Source organism: Rana temporaria, chromosome 10, assembly GCF_905171775.1.
Source record: "Rana temporaria chromosome 10, aRanTem1.1, whole genome shotgun sequence".
NCBI classification, from domain to species: Eukaryota; Metazoa; Chordata; class Amphibia; order Anura; family Ranidae; genus Rana; species Rana temporaria.
In genome coordinates this window covers 98,384,942-98,403,113 of record NC_053498.1, presented here as the reverse complement: position 1 = coordinate 98,403,113, position 18,172 = coordinate 98,384,942, and the positions used below count along the sequence as shown (strand labels likewise).

The following is an 18,172-nucleotide window of genomic DNA, read 5'->3' as shown; positions in this document are numbered from 1 at the left end:
CGGGGGGGGTCCCGATCGGACCCCCCACCCACGTCTAGCAGAGGACGTACAGGTACGTGATTGTGCCTGTCCGTGCCATTCTGCCGACGTAAATGTACATAAGGAGGTCGGGAAGTGGTTAAGTACCCCCTCCCAGCAGGGCTGATCCGCCCTATAGCCTAACTATGCAAGCCGCTTAGGGCCCCGCAAAGCTGCAGAGGGCCCCCCAAATTACTAGAGACCCCGCTTGGTGAGAAGTCACACCCTCACCCCGCTTCTCAACTCGCTGGCTGCATGGAAGAAGAGGTAAGAAGTTCTCACTTTAATGTAAGATGTCATTTCCGACAGCAGAACACCCCCTCCCCTCGCTTCTCAACTTTAATCTTTAACCGCTTCCATACCGGGCACTTACGCACCTTCCTGCCCAAGCCAATTTTCAGCTTTCAGCACTGTCATACTTTGAATGACAATTGCGCGGTCGTGCTACACTGTACCCAAACAATTTTTTTATCATTTTGTTCCCACAAATAGAGCTTTATTTTGGTGGTATTTGATCACCTCTGCGGTTTTTATTTTTTGCGCTATAAACAAAAGAAGAGCGACAATTTAAAAAAAAAACACAATATTTTTTACTTTTTTATTTAATAAATATCACAATTTTTTTTTAAAAAACTTTTTTTTCCCTCAGTTTAGGCCGATACGTATTCTTCTACATATTTTTGGTAAAAAAAAAATCGCAATAATCATATATTGATTGGTTTGCGCAAAAGTTATAGCGTCTACAAAATAGGTGATAGATTTATGGCATTTTTATTTTATTAATTTTTTTACTAGTATTGGCGGCGATTTTTTTTACTGTCACCGTGACATTGCGGCGAACACATCGGACACTTTTGACACGTTTTTGGGACCATTCACATTTATACAGTGATTAATGCTATAAATATGCATTGATTACTGTGTAAATGTGACTGGCAGGGAAGAGGTTAACCACTAGGGGGCGTTGAAGGGGTTAATATGTGTCCCTAAGGTGTGTTATAACTGTAGGGGGGAGGGGACTCTCAAGGGGAGGAGACCGATGTGTGTTCCTCTGTACTGGGAACACACATTGGTCTCCTCACCGCTGACAGGAGAGTGGATCTGTGTGTTTACACACACAGATCCACACTCCTGCCGTGATTACCGACAATCGCGGGCACCCGGCGGCAATCGCGGCCGCCGGGCACCCGCGCCGGGTCACGAGCGTCGCCGCGGGCGCGCGCGCGCCCTAGATCGCCGGGAACGTAGGACGTCATATGACGTCCACCCGGATCGAGGAGGGGTTCCTGCCGCCGTCATTTCACAATGAGGCGGTAAGGAATTGGTTACCCAGGGGGGTCAGGATGGGCACTGCCTCCCAGCATGCACAGCAGGGCACCACACCCACTAGGCTGCTCCTGCCGAGAGGGGTCACCTAACACACTATGGTTTGCCCGAGTTCCAACATGGGCCTGAAGTGGTAATGCCACCCACAGGCAACAAGGGAAAACTTCTACCGAGCACAACCATAGCCAGAACAGAGGCTAATTTAAATAGAATTAACAGAGTCTGAGCCCAACTATTGGCTCAGACACAGCTAAATTTACAATAGCGCCCGACTCGTTGGGAGACCAGCGCTACATATACAACTATATAGATCAGACCAAAATTAGGGACAAATGAGGAATAAAAAAAAAAAAAGAGGGATAGAGGGACTTTGTTCCAAATCAGGGACCAGTCCTTTGCCGGCAAGGAAAAATCATGGGGCACACTACAATTGCCCTGCAGTCATGTGTAATGTGTAGCTGTGATCTTTCAAATGTTAAAACAGCTGGTGAGGAGCCGCCTATCAACGGCATTCCACTGCGGATCGCTTTTCAGGTGGGTGATGACACCAGCGCAGGTGTGTTTTGGACAATTCTTGTAAACTCCTATCCACTGAACAAAAGTCTATTGAAAGTTTAGCTTTTATCAAGCACAATGATGCAGACAGGAAGATCCCTGTCTGAAGATTTTCAGCCAAACAGTGCCTGTATCTAAACTATTTGGGTCCTAGCAGCCCCTGGAGCAGTGGCTACTAAATACAATAGCTGGCTGCTTAGCATGGATGGAAGATCTGATCGATTTCTCTGGTTTACCCGGGGGGGCTGAACAAGAGAAATCTACATGTGTTTAGCCAGCTTTAGGGCTATGCACAGAGCCACCTGTGGCCCAATCATGTACAGTTCACACAGATTTCCCCTTCCGGTGGCCAGAGGTGCTGCATACTGCCAAACCCTCATACATCAATGACTGTATGGGGGTATAATTCTGTACTTCGGTAAATCTGTGCATGTGGAGACATAAAAACCCTGAATGCAGACTCTCTCCCCATAAAACATGGGTAAATGTGAATGTATTGCAGAGATGTACTGCTTTTGTTTTTTGTCTTGACATATACTTTTGGGTTTATGTATTAAGCATTTATTATGCAGGTGTGACAAACATCCACACATTTAGAATGAAAATTGACATTATTTTCATATTTTCTCTAATATATGTAGTTCATATATTGTCTGCGCTACCTAGCGGCCTTCATTTTTTTTGGCAGCTAGGTGGCGCTAGGAACCACATATTTTCAGGAAAACATGACAAATTGTATTCTTATGTGTAAATATGAGTTCTGGCTTCTACTGCACGTCACAAAGAGCTTTTTGCCATTTATTTATTTATTTATTTAATGCAAAAAATTATTATTTATTCTTTTAAATTATATACTGTAAGCTATCTTACAGTATATCATGAATAAAAAAAATCCAAATTCTTTTTTTTTTTTGCATAAAATAATAAAAGCTTCTATATACTTTATATATGAATGTTATATATACTTTAGTATTGGAGTCATCTTTTCTGCACTCTGTAATGTAACATATGATAACATCTGTAGGCCGATCATCTACAGTACTTCCCTTTCTGTTCATTGTAGAGACCGTATGACTTGAACCTCACAGAATGTCGTGAGGTTCATAATTCAGACAGTTTCCTTTTACTGCCATATGTTTCCAACACTTTCAATGTCAGCGTTATTTCCATGCCGTAATGAAACTGCTAGTCAAATTAGCAGGCTTTTAGTGAAAAATCCAAACGAGGCGGTTTTACTTTGCTTTGGCCACGCAAGGTTCATCTTCATAACAGTTTTCCAGATCTCATTTCTATTCTGGGATCTCTTTTCTATTCAATACATTTTTTAATGCAGTTTTTTAAGAAATGCGACCACTTTGTCTGGCCTAATCGCTCTTTTCTACAGTTAAAGCTTTGATGAGAGAAATATATAGGCTGCAGTTGCTGATCTTTCTTTCTGAAAATGCTAGCTGTCATGCAGATCCCCTATATTTAATATGTTAAAGCGGGGGTTCACCCTATCGACGAAAAAAAAATTTTTTTTTTTTCTTTTACCATAAAATCAGGCATTGTAGCGCGAGCTACAGTATGCCTGTCCCAAATTTTTTACCCCCGTACTCACCTTGTACGCGTAGATCGAAGATACCAGGGAATGGGCGTGCCTATGGAGACGGAGGATGATTGACGGCCGGCTCTGGCGCGTCACGCTTCTCCGGAAATAGCCGAAATAGGCTTGGCTCTTCACGACGCGTGCGCATAGCCTGTGCGCAGGCGCCGTGAAGAGCCGAGACCTACTCCGGCTGTCTTCGGGGAGAGTGACGTGCCAGGGCCGGCCGTCAATCATCCTCCCTCTCCATAGGCACGCCCATTCCCCGCGGGAGCCGAAATCTACGATGCCCGATTACAAGGTGAGTCCGGGGTTAAAAAAATCGGGACAGGCATACTGTAGCTCGCGCTACAATGCCTGTCTCGATGGTAAAATCGTGTCGGGGGGGGGGGTGAACTACCGCTTTAAGGTCTATTTATTATGAAAAAAAAAACAAGGGGTAAGATTCAGCATGAATTTACGCCGGCGTATCTATTGATACGCCGCGTAAATTCAAAGCTGCGCTGGCGTATCCTCTTTCTGTATTCAGAAAGCAAGATACGCCGAAATTAGGCTAAGATCCGACTGGCGTAAGTCTCTTACGCTGTCGTATCTTAGTTGCATATTTACGCTGGCGGCTAGGTGGCGCTTCCGTCGATTTCAGCGTAGAATTTGCAAATGAGCTGAATACGCCGATTCAGAAACGTACGTGCGCCCGGCGGAATTTTTTACGTTGTTTGCGTACGGCTTTTTCTGGCGTAACGTTGCTCCTGCTATATGAGGAGCAACCAATGTTAAGTATGGACGTCGGGCCAGCGTCAAATTTTGCGTCGTTTGCGTAAGTCGTTTGCGAATAGGGCTTTGCATAAATTACGTTCATGTCTAAAGCATTGACGATTTGTGGCATAATTTCGAGCATGCGCACTGGCTTTGTTTCACGAACGCCGTTCGTTAGAGACGTCATTTACGTGGGGTCATGTTTTATTTACATAAAACACGCCCACCTCTTCAGAATTTGAATTCGGCGCGCTTACGCCGGCAGATGTACGCTACGCCGCCGTAACTTAAGGCGCAGATTCTTTGCGAATCCAGCCCCAGCCTCACTAAGTTACGGCGGCGTAGCGTATCTCAGATACGCTACACCCGCACAAACTTACGGCGGGCTTTATGAATCTAGCCCAGGGACTTTTAAGGTACCAGACAAATGCAATATACTATATCTTACATATAGGGGTTCTGCGCGAACCAACACAGTGATAAAAAGGTAAATAATCTAGATATATAAATATATAAATATAGTGAATGTGAACAAAGAAAGTGGGATAGTGAGTGCTCACACTTTCCAAAATCAATTATGTGTAAGTGTAACCTCGAAAAGAATAGAATAATGAAATATGTTAATTATATTAATTAAGTGGTTAAAATAATATGAGCAAACAGTCCAAGAAAGTGAGGTGATCAAAAAATATATAAAAATAGAACATATGAAATATGAAAAAATGAGGTGAAAAAAGTGAATAAAGAGTGTCCCAATAATGGTGTGCCAAGCTGTCAAATGGTGGTCGCAATGTAGCTGGATATCCACTAAGCGGGTTGTTGACAGATGTATAGTTCACTCCCTCACCAGGCTCCCAGAACTCTTACCTCAAACCATAAATAAATGTGCATCCAATGGATATTGAATCACCATAGAGATCTTCTCTCTTGTTAGTATCAGCTGGAACGTCTCCTTGGCCACTTCCTAATACAGCTCCAGTACAGGGAAAAGAAAGGAACACAAGGGCTCCAATAGTGTAATATTGTAAGACTCAGGGGGAATTTATTAAGGAAAAAACCTGTGCTTACATCAAAACATAAAAACGAGTGCAGTGAATAAACATACAAGCGGCGTCTTCAGCGCCGGCTTACGTCACTCCAGGTGTACGCTCTGACCAATCCCTACGCGTTACGACACGGGATCACGTGTCTTCATCTGGGGAACCTGATTGGTAGTACGGCTAATGTTTATATGTATCCAAAACCGGAAGTAGCGGAGCGGCCATTTTATTGTAGCCCGCTATATGTTATGGGCCAGGCTAATATTGTAAGCAAAGTGGCGTCAGATGTCATTCCTATTGGCTGCATATCTGCTAATATATCCAAATACAGATGAATAAGAATGCCAGCCAAATGACATTGCTCAACGGAGCAAACTGCTGAATAAAGAACGTTATAATAAAACCATTAGACGATAAGTAACTGACTATAGGATAATATAGGGCATCACCCTAGTATGTAAAGGTAATGGGTAGATCTATTCCAAGCCAGTACTCCTCGCATACATCCAGAATAGTGTATAAAATATATTATGACATATATAAAATGTGTATATACAAATCCATATTACGGTATGTATATAACATATACTATACTATATCTTGCTTTAAAATCCATATCAAATGTATTAGGTACATAAAAAAAATAAAAAATGTTGGACCTAGACACCTGGCATAGAGCCTTCTCAAAGTCCTACAAGGGTATTCTAAATGTCTCACTGATGGAGGCTAATATCAAGGTTATAACCAGGTGGTATTTAACCCCTCTAAACTTGAATCTATATACCCTACAGCTGATCCGACCTGTTTCAGGGGATGCCAACTTTTAGGGTCAATGACCCATATCTGGTGGGAATGTCCTAGAATCCGCCCCTTTTGGGGAAAAATCTTCTCTATGATTTCCAAGGTCACTGGTTGCCAGGTTTCTAGGTCTCTTTCAATAGCTCTGCTAAATGCTCACATACCTCAAATACCAAAAACTACACAAAAACAAATCCATTTTATTCTCACAGTAGCCAAGCATACAATTGCCAAAGCGTGGAAGAAACCTAAACCTTCTTTCTTGGAAGCCCAAAAAAATAATATCTTGGATAATGACTCAAGATAAGCTAGCTAGTATTCTAACTGATACTGTTCCAAAATTTGAAAACCTTTGGGAACCTTGGGCTAGATATGTAGGAATCTCTCTTACCCAGCGTGTTCCCCCGGTTCCTACATAACTAAGTTAGGCGCGCTTCCCCCCTTCCTATCCCTTCTTTTCTTTTTCTCTTATACTTTTCCCCTCTTCTTTTTATTTTTTTCAATCCTATAGGGATTTCTGGTGATGTTCTGAGGGAGACCTATCCCCCCCCCTTTTTTTTTTACTTTCTGATTATACATGTGTAGCGCTACCCCCTCAGGAGCCGCTGGTTGTTTTGGGATCGGCGTATTAAGTTACCTCTTACCGTTGTCTAGGGGTGAAGTTGATGAATAGATTATTGAGCGAATGTCCAGTCAGTAAATAAAGGTTTTCTGAATGCTTTATTCTCGGCCCAACATGACCAACATCAACATGAGGTAGAGAGGAAAGGTTGATGAAGCGGTAGAGAACTTTGCAGCATCAGGCCTGGATATGAAGCGAGCAATCCTGCTCTCAGTAGTAATAAACACAGTTCGTCGCCACTCTAGCCAGAGTGGGTGAAGTGCCCCCAGACAAATTCCTGCCACGAGTCTGGCAGCCAAAGCGCTACTTTAAGGTTGCTGGGAGGAACAGGTCTCTGCCACAGACCTGGCTCTAGGGACCTCTGCCACAGGCCTAGTACTTGGACGAGCTAAATGAATTGAGGGAATCCTCCCAGTAGATTAGATTAGGGTACCTGTCAATGTCCCGGTCACCGGATCCCCGATGGTTCGTTCAAGCCCCTCAGACAACCTGCCTCTGGGTTCTCCTTGAGCCGATCCCCCACCGTTCAGCACACAGCTTGGGATCTCTTCAATAGAGGCGGGGACCCAGCCAGTCACTGGGCCCCCTTTCAGCAACATGGAGCTTCGCGTAGCAAGCGACCCCGGCCTGGTAGGCCATATCGCCGGGGTCTGTTGGATGCGCACACCCTGAAGGTGGGTGCCGCACCTGGAACCCGCGAAGAACCAACAAAAATGGCGTCTGCCACAGATATACCCTCCCCCAGCATGCCCCACAAGGAAAAACTCCTCTAATTGGCTGCTGGGGAAAAGTGGCTCTGCCAGAACCCCTCTAGCACCAACTGTCACATTTTCTAACTAACGTAGAAAATGGTGCATGCAACCACGGGCGTAGGAACCGGGGGGGACGGGGGGGACGCATCCCCCCCAGGAAATAATGCGGGGGGGACATGTATGGTAAAATCCCCCCCAGATGTGACTGCGCTCACTATACTGTGTGCCCGCTGGCGCCGACTCACTGGCTGCCGCGTGCGCTCCTGGCTGGCTCCCTTTCCTCCGGTGCATCTCCTCGCCCCCCCCCCATGGAGGATGATTTGGTTCATTCCATTTCCACCGCCGTGCGCCGCGTGACGTCACGCCGGCGGCCGGAGGTGAGAGAGGGAGGAGGGAGGAGGGAGCGAGAGTGACTGTCGGCGCCAGTCAGAGTACAAGCTGTGACTCACGGTCACGAGGAGCCTGCTGCTGCGCCTGGGCCTGGCCTGCCGTACTAATTCTGATTACAGTAAAAACTGTCTGCAAGAAGACAGAACCTTCATTAAAAGTAAGAAAGTATTGGGGAGGGAGGGAGGGGGGGGGGGGTGTTGGACTGAGCTGAGGACCTCAATGTTTTTTTTTTTTCTTAAGTCAGAGAAGGCAAGCTCAAAATAACAAACATTTTTTTAAACTGCTATATTTAAAAAATTATGGTCACCTTAGCCTGAGGTGACCATAATTTTTTAAATAAAAAATAGCAGTTTAAAAAAATGTTTGTTATTTTGAGCTTGCCTTCTCTGACTAAAGAAAAAAAAAAAACATTAATTGCAGCCTCACTGTGCCACCAAACGCAGTCACTGTGCCATCACATGCAGCCACTGTGCCATCACATGCAGCCACTGTGCCCATCAAACGTAGCCACTGTGCCCATCAATTGTCGCCACTGTGCTCATCACACGCAGCCACTGTGCCATCACACGCAGCCACTGTGCCATCACATGCAGCCACTGTGCCTGTCAATTGTCGCCACTGTGCTCATCACACGCAGCCACTGTGCCATCACATGCAGCCACTGTGCCCATCAAACGTAGCCACTGTGCCCATCAATTGTCGCCACTGTGCTCATCACACGCAGCCACTGTGCCCATCAAACGTAGCCACTGTGCCCATCAAACGTAGCCACTGTGCCCATCACACGCAGCCACTGTGCCATCACATGCAGCCACTGTGCCCATCAAATGTAGCCACTGTGCCCATCAATTGTCGCCACTGTGCTCATCACACGCAGCCACTGTGCCATTACATGCAGCCACTGTGCCCATCAAACGTAGCCACTGTGCCCATCAATTGTCGCCAATGTGCTCATCACACACAGCCACTGTGCCCATCAATTGTCGCCACTGTGCCCATCAATTGTCGCCACTGTGCTCATCACACGCAGCCACTGTGCCCATCAAACGTAGCCACTGTGCCCATCAATTGTCGCCACTGTGCCCATCAATTGTCGCCACTGTGCCCATCAAACGCAGCCACTGTGCCCATCAATTGTCACCACTGTGCTCATCACACGCAGCCACTGTGCCCATCAAATGTAGCCACTGTGCCCATCAATTGTCGCCACTGTGCTCATCACACGCAGCCACTGTGCCATCACATGCAGCCACTGTGCCCATCAAACGTAGCCACTGTGCCCATCAATTGTCGCCACTGTGCCCATCACATGCAGCCACTGTGCCACCATTTTTACTGATGCCATGTGGGTTAATTTTTTAAATAAAAAATAGCAGTTTAAAAAAATGTTTGTTATTTTGAGCTTGCCTTCTCTAAAGAAAAAAAAAACATTAATTGCAGCCTCACTGTGCCACCAAACGCAGTCACTGTGCCATCACATGCAGCCACTGTGCCCATCAAAAGCAGCCACTGTGCCCATCAATTGTCGCCACTGTGCCCAAACGCATCCACTGTGCCAATCACACACAGCCACTGTGCCCATCAAACGCAGCCACTGTGCCCATCAATTGTCGCCACTGTGCCACTGTGCCACCATTTTTACTTATGCCATGTGGGTTGATTTTTAGTAATGCCATGTGGGTTAATTTTTACTGATGCCATGTGGGTTGATTTTTAGTAATGCCACGTGGGTTAATTTTTACTGATGCCATGTGGGTTGATTTTTACTGATGCCATGTGGGTTGGTTTTTACTTATGCCATGTGGGTTGATTTTTAGTAATGCCATGTGGGTTGATTTTTGCTAATGCCATGTGGGTTAATTTTTACTGATGCCATGTGGGTTAATTTTTACTAATGCCATGTGGGTTGATTTTTAGTAATGCCATGTGGGTTAATTTTTACTGATGCCATGTGGGTTGGTTTTTACTGATGCCATGTGGGTTAATTTTTACTGATGCCATGTGGGTTAATTTTTACTGATGCCATGTGGGTTGATTTTTACTGATGCCATGTGGGTTGATTTTTACTAATGCCATGTGGGTTGATTTTTACTAATGCTATACCGGTTGATTTTTACTGATGCCATGTGTTTTACTAATGCTATGATGGTTTATTTTTTTATTGCTGCATATTGCTCTTCGCATTACCCTCTCTGGATTGCTTAAGGGCTCTTTCACGCGTCCATTCCGTTCGTCCGTTTTTTGGACGTCCGTTAACGGACCGCAATGCTTCCCTATGGGCTAGCGTCCGTTAGCGGATGAGCATCCGCTAACGTCCGTTAGCATCCGTCTGCGTTCAGTTCCGTTTTTTTGGACGGAAGAAAACCCTATTTTTCTTCCGTCTAATAAACGGAACGGACGAAAAACGGACGTTAACGGATGATCCGTTTATCATCCGTTCCGCTAACATCCGTTTTTCTATGTAAAAAGCCACAAAAAAAACAAAAAAAAATGGATGGAAAAACTGATGCAAAAACTGATGAAAAACTGACGAAAAACTGATGGAAAAACGGATCAACTGATGAAAAAAAAACTGATCTGAAAAACTGAACAGACGTGTGAGGCTGGGTTCACACTACGGTTTTCCCGTCCGTCAGCCGCATACGATTTATATGAAAAACCGTATGCGGCTGAAACGGACGGGAACGTATGGAACCGCACATATGTACGTTTTCCATTGACATTAATGTTAAAGGAAAACGTATGCGGTTGCCATACTGTTTTAAAAACGACCGCAAAACCGTGGTTGAACACGGTTTTGCGTACGTTTAAAAAACGTTTTGCCAGCAAATCGTACGCACCCGGATGCATCTGAGTGCATACGATTTGCAATGCATTCTCTATCTATACGTTTTCCCGTCCGGGCCCGTACGTTTTCAATACTGAAATCGTATGCGGCTGACGGACGGGAAAACCGTAGTGTGAACCCAGCCTGAAAGAGCCCTTAATAGTTTGATCTATTGGCTTGAGATACGAATATACCTGGCGAGTAAAAATGCTGTCCCCCCCAGATTTGTAAGGGTTCCTACACCCATGCATGCAACCACCTCTTGGCAGCACAGTGTAGGCAAGTCAATTGCAAGGTGCATTGAAGGCCATACAGAATAAACTTGTAAAGGGTCCACTAGTATGAACGGACCCTCACTCATTGATGTTTGTGATACAGTGATAATAAAGAAATATTGTTTATTGAGGTTATCTTGCAGGTTTTCATTGTCTTTTTATTTTTTTGTGTTGATGCAGGTGAAGAAATAACAAAGGTGTGCACAAGGTATAATTCAACATCAACATGTAGCAAATGTCCTAAAGGTCAATTTAACCCCGCAAACTACAGATCCAAATGCATGAGTTGCAAAATCTGTGGCACTGGTAAGCAGTGAAATCAAAGCCAAGTAATATCTTTCTGCCATGTTTTTTATTGTAAAGTAAGGAGTGGTAAGGTGAACTCTTTCTATCTATGGTCAGCTTTACTGTGTTTTTTTGCCTTCTTGTAAACGTCCTCCATGAGCTCCTAAAACTCTCATTTTCACCCCTCACTTCTTTTTGTCTGGAACGAGACGTGCATGCTATCTGCAAACATGTACACTGCGCTTAGGCCCCATACAGACGAGCGGACTGTCTGCTGAAATCGGTCCGCCGGACCGTTTTCAGCGGACATGTACGCCCGGAGATTTCTGTTTGATGGTTGTACACACCATCAGACAGAAATCCGCGCGGACAGACAGCGCGGTGACGTGGCCGCGACGATGACGCGGCGACGTGCGCGACCCTGGAAGGTCAATGCTTCCACGCATGCGTCGAATCACTTCGACGCATGCGAGGGATGGCGGCCGATCGGACATATCCGGTGAGTCTGTACAGATGACCGAACATGTCCAACGGACATGGTTCCAGTGGACATGTTTCTTAGCATGCTAAGAAACATTTGTCCGCTGGAAACCTGTCCGATCCGCCGGACATTTGTCCGGTCGGCCGTACAGACGACCAAACATGTCTGCTGAAACTGGTCAGCGGACCAGTTTCAGCAGACATGTTCGGTCGTGTGTACGAGGCCTTACACACTGCAAATTTCATAGTCCATAGTCCATCTTGGATGTGAGTGAAGCCCCATACACACTATCAGTTTTCCTGATGGTTTTCTCTTCAGGTTTACCAAAACCATCTAATATGAGGTCAAACCTTAAAGCGGGGGTTCACCCTATAAACAATAAAAACTTTTTTTTTTTTTCTTCTAGCATACAATCAGGCATTGTAGCGCGAGCTACAGTATGCCTGTCTCGAATTTTCTATCCCCGTACTCACAGTGTAATCGTACATAGACGATTCCGACTGCCCACGGGGAATGGGCGTTCCAATCCAGACGGAAGGTGATTGACGGCCGGCTCTGGCGCGTCACGCTTCTCCGGAAATAGCCGAAATAGGCTTGGCTCTTCACGGCGCCTGCGCATAGCCTGTGCGCAGGCGCCGTGAAGAGCCGAGACCTACTCCGGCTGTCTTCAGGGAGCGTGACGTGCCAGAGCCGGCCGTCAATCATCCTCCCACTCAATAGGCACGCCCATTCCCCGCGGGAGTTGGAATCTATAATGTACCAGTACACTGTGAGTACGGGGATAAAAAATTCGAGACAGGCATACTGTAGCTCGCGCTACAATGCCTGATTTTATGGTACAATGTTGACACTGAGGGTGAACTACCGCTTTAAGCGTTTCAATTTGAATGCAATCAGGCAGGTCCTTGTACAACATGGTTTTGGTAAACCTGAAGAGAAAACCAGCAGGAAAACTGATAGTGTGTATGGGGCTTAAGAGAGTGTGGCTACATTCCTATATATAGTGGAACCATAGAGAACAAATGTAACCACCATTTAACAGGAAGTCAGATAAAAAAAAGGGAACTTGGAGAATTGGAGAAGGCTGAGAGCAATAGAATGTGCTTATTTGATTTACAGCAGACATTTAGGTATAGATATTTTTACATAGTTAAGTTTGTTCAATTTTGACCAATGTAAGTACATAAGTTCCATACCTGTTCAATGCATTCCAACGCACCTTACTGATGGACATGCAAGTACATAGGTTCCATACTTATTCTGTAGGTTCCATACCTATTCGGTAGGCTCCATGCCTGTTCTGCATGTTCCATACCTGTTCTGTAGTTTCCATACCATAGGTTCCATACCTGTTCTGTAGGTTACATAATATACTGTAGGTTCCAAACCTGTTCCTTAGTTTCTATTATGCCGCGTACACGCGATCGGAATTTCCGACAACAAGCTCCCATCGAACATTTGTTGTCGGAAATTCCGACCGTGTGTAGGCTCCATCGTACATTTGCTGTCGGAATTTCTGACAACAAAAATTTGAGAGCTGGTTCTCAAATTTTCCGACAACAAATTTTGTTGGCGGAAATTCCGATCCTGTGTACACAATTCCGACGCACAAAATTCCACGCATGCTTAGAATCAAGCAGAAGAGCCAAACTTCATTTTTCTCGGCTCGTCGTACGTCTTGTACGTCACTGCATTCTTGACGTTTGGAATTTCCGACAACATTTGTGTGACCGTGTGTATGCAAGACAAGTTTGAGCCAACATCCGTCGGAAAAAAATTCACGGTTTTGTTGTTGGAATGTCCGATCGTCTATACGCGGCATTAGGGGTGCACCAAATGTTTTTTTTTTTGGTGCTGAAACTGATACCGAAAATGAAAAATACACTAGGCCGAAAACCGAAACCGATACCGAAAATAGCAGTTTTAAAAAAAATATATATATTTTTGTATATTTTAAATAAAATGTATACATTTTTATATAACACATTGCTAATAGTATTAGCAGAATTTCCATGCAGTACACCTCTAGCGGATACGATGCAGGAGATGTTCAGACATAAAAAAAAAAGAAGAAAGGAGGACGCACCGACCTAGTGCTTACCACGTTTAGCGCTACCCCCGAAGGAGCCGCTAAATAATTTGGGACCGGCCTACTAAGTTACCCTGGCAGTGTCTAAGGGTGCAATTGTGAGAACAGCAACAGTGAGTGGAGGTCCAGACATCCAATAAAGAGTTTTCTTGTCCAGGCCAAACACGGCCAACATCAACATACATTAGGAAGGTCAAGGTTGATGAAGGAAGAAATAGAACCATGTGGTATCAGGCCTGGATATAGAACTGAGCAATACTCTGCTCGGCATTAAACCGAATGTATACACGTCGCCACTCTGAATAGTACTGGGAGGAACAGGTCTCTCACACAGACCTGTCTCTAGGGCCCCTGCCACAGGCCAATTTCAATAGAGGACTTAAATAAGGACAGAGAATCCTCCCAGTAAACTTCTTTTGCAAATGGTCCCCGGATGACAGCAAGCATACCTGTCAGTGGTCCGGACACCCGATCCCAAACTAGGATCCTTTCAATAGGCCTCGGAACCCAGTGGAGCACTGGGGTCCCTTCTCTCCTCAGGAAGAGGTTCGCTGCAGAGTTCAGCTCTGGCCAGGTGGGCCATGCCGGTGGGGTCCATGGATGCGCGTACCCTGAAGGTGGGTACCGACCTGGAACGGGGACCCCGTGGAAAGTTTTCGACACATGACCTCTCTCACAGATATACCCTCCCCCAGCATGCCTCGCGAGGGAAAACTTCCTGCTGGCTGCTGGGAGAAGATCTGTTCTGCCAGAACCCCTCTAGTGCCAGCTGCCGGCCAGGGTGGCACTGCACTCCCTGACCACAGATCATCAAATTTAGACAAACATTGAATGGGAGCAAGGTAACTCTCCCGTTTTCCCACTAAATTAAAGCGTAGTGCCCATGCTGAAAGCAAGGGGGCGCTACACACATATAAAAGTTTAATTAAAAATAGAATAAAAGCAACGCTCACAAAATGAGCTTAGGTAAACGCTTTTCTGACAATCTAGCTAGATCTCTTGGCACCTGCAAGCAGGACTTGATGACAAGAGGATCGGACGGTACCTCAAACTGCTGAACGACTGACACGTTTCTGGGGCGCACCCCTTTCTTCAGAGTTTAGGACGGACCGCCTATTGGGTTGCCCTCTCGGGCTGGGACACAATGGCTACCACTGTAATTACATTCCTGCAGTAAAGTAAAGAAAAAAAAGTTCTGGCAGAATGAAGGAGCAATGAGGAATGAATGGAATGCTGGCAGGATTCTGAGACTGGAGAGGATCACATCGGCACTGCACAGTGACAGAAGACAGGAGCAGGAATGAGGTCAGAGGTCAGATGTCAGAATCCTCCCACATGCAGGGACTTCTACTACCCGATCGCCACGCACAGTGCTGAGTGATGGGAGGAGGGCAGCAAGCTCCACAGCCTGTGCCTCGGATAAACCTGTACCATGTGTCCCCCGGCAGCACTTACCATACTGTGCAGGAGCAACTCGGAGCTAGATGGCGGGAGGCGGAGCTGGAAGGGAAAGACGCTCTGCACACAGTTTCCTCCACAGTCCACACCCGCAAAGCGCGTCAACGCTCCAGAACGACAGCGCTCGAGAACGACACCCCCGTAATGGGCGGCACCAGTGGCGGGGCCCGCCCCATTTTCAGCTCCATTATCGTTTTGTCTTTCGGCAATATGCCGAAAACGCAATTTTCGGCCAAAATAGTTTTGGCAGCCAAAATTTCGGTGCATCCCTCCTAGTTTCTATACCATAAGTTCCATACCTGTTCTGTAGATTCCATACCCATTCTGTAGGTTTCCTACCTATTCTGTAGGTTCCATACCTGTTTTGTAGATTCCATACCCATTCTGTAGGTTTCCTACCTATTCTGTAGGTTCCATACCTGTTCTGTAGTTTCCATACCATAGGTTCCATACCTGTTCTGTAGTTTCCATACCATAGGTTCCATACCTGTTCTGTAGTTTCCATACCCATTCTGTAGGTTCCATACCTGTTCTGTAGTTTCCATACCATAGGTTCCATACCTGTTCTGTAGTTTCCATACCATAGGTTCCATACCTGTTCTGTAGATTCCATACCCATTCTGTAGGTTTCCTACCTATTCTGTAGGTTCCATACCTGTTTTGTAGATTCCATACCCATTCTGTAGGTTTCCTACCTGTTCTGTAGGTTCCATACCTATTCTGTAGTTTCCATACCATAGATTCCATACCTGTTCTGTAGTTTCCATACTTGTTCAATCCTTGTGGATGCTAGAAATCACTGTAGTAGGCACTGTTACTATAGTAATCTCTAATAGCTTCCAGGTCCCATGCTGAGGATCTTCTCTCCTGTCTTCTGAGCAGAGCAGGTCACTTGGTTGGCACAGGCACCATTCACAGAACGCTTTTCATTTCCTCAATGAATGGGGTTACAGCGTGGTTGGAGTGCAGTCCTATTTACTTGAATAGGTCACAATCAGTGGTGGTACTGCCTGCCAAGTGTGACAGGTTGTATAAACCACAGTGCTATGTACTAACATGACCGTTAGCTCAGCGGTCAGGGGTGATAAAACTGAGGCTCAACCACCTATTTTCACCATACCTAGACCACACTTATGAACGAGACCCAAGTGTGTAAAAGGAAGAATGCTTCTTACTATGGAGAGATTCACGGGATCATGGGGGGGGATGCTGAACATGATGCATGTTACACCCTAAATACGGGTGTAACATGTAAAATGTTTAGAAAGGTGAACTTAGCCTTTAATATTTTCCTTTAGGCTTAATACCTATGTAGCAGCCTGCTACTTTTAGCTGGCGCTGCTTTAAATTTAGAGGCTAGTCTGAGAGTTAGTTGACTCAGACTGTATAATTTTCCACTAAATTTGGACCTCTGTTCCAGCCATGGCTGTACTTTGAGTGACCACTATTTTTGCCTGGGGTGCGGTTACCACCCCAGGCCAAGGGTGGCAGCAGTCAGGTCAAGGTGTTTTGGGTGTTCCCCTCGGCAGCCAATCAGTGGGAGTTGATTGTCCCGCTGTGCATGCTGGGGAGGAGTACTTAAGGGACAGATGCCATTGGTCCGGGGTCGTCGATCCTGGGTCTGTCATCCCACCACCCCCGTGTGTGGCCCTCCTGGCCGGGGGGCGTGTTCAAATGTTCCTGGCTCCGGGACCACGTTAGTACGGAGTTGTGATCTACTAAGTAGGCCGGTAGTCAGACTGGGTCTACGTTTGCAGAATGGTCCTATGCTGTCCGTCCTGAGGGAAGAAGCCATCCGATGAAGAACCTATCTTGGAGAGCACCGAGCACGAGGCTGGTATCTCAGGAGAGGCCTTGAACTTCATCAAAAGACACACCATTACTGAGAGGCTGAATGATGGTCGCCTGTCAGTTCTAAGTTCACAAGAAGTTGATCAGGAGAGATCCGGGTGCTGAATCCTGTGTTGAGAGGATTTTGGACCGAACATATTTCCATTTTGAGAAGGTCTGTGGCAGAGACTTTACCAAAATCTCCATGCGCCATCCTGGCTGCTAGGCTAGTGAAAGAGGCCTATCCGGGTGGGCAATACCCACTCTGGCTAAAATGGCGACAAAAGCTGTGTTACTGGAAGCAGGAGTGTTTCCGACAGAAGTTGTGCACCTGAACCTGTTACCTATTACCCTTCCACCTCTTCAACTACTTATTGTATTCTTTTACCAAGTTCAGCAAATAAATCAAAGAAAAAGAAGTGTAAGTGTGGACATTAAACTTTTTCTTAGCTCTCATCTGATACCCTGGACGGCGAGGAATTAGAGGTAACATGCCGCCCAAAACAAACCAGCAGCTACTGTTGGCGCTGTATAAATCCTGTATAATAATAATATTCAGTTTAATTTTAAATGCAGATTTGAAGCAAGGCAATGTTTATGCCTTCTTAAGACCTGTACACATGATCGGATATTCCGACAACAATTGTCCGATGGACGTGTTCTGTCGGATAATCCGACCGTCTCATTGCTCTATCAGACAATTGTTTTCCGACAACAAATGTTGGATAACCATGCTCTAAAAATGTGTTTAATTGGATTATCCAAACATGTGTACACAAGTCTGTCGGACTAAAGTCCAAAGTACAAACACGCATGCTCAGAACCAATGCTAACCATCAGACAACATTAGCAGAAGTTGCCCAAAGGGTGGCGCTAAAGAGCAGAAAAACAAGGTAGTTTCGTATATGTTGGCTGAAAAAGTTCACGGCCAACGCACTTCGGACAAAAATCCATGGCTTTGTCCGACGGAAATCCTATCGCGTGTACGAGCATTTATTGTACAATTGGAATGGGGAAGATAAAGATAAGTGATGAATACTACCTACTGTTTATTTCATTGTCTTGCCTTACGCTATCACACTTGT

General features: G+C 45.6%; 1 protein-coding gene across 1 annotated transcript in view; it reads left to right on the top strand.

The window, feature by feature from the left end:
* The window catches only part of LOC120915367 (tumor necrosis factor receptor superfamily member 9-like), a 52,916-nt gene that overhangs the window by 22,253 nt on the left and 12,491 nt on the right, over window positions 1-18,172 (top strand). Inside the window, exon 2 of the mRNA XM_040325797.1 lies at window positions 11,125-11,250. Coding sequence (XP_040181731.1) covers window positions 11,125-11,250 — 126 coding nt within the window. The remainder of the gene's footprint in view (window positions 1-11,124; window positions 11,251-18,172) is intronic.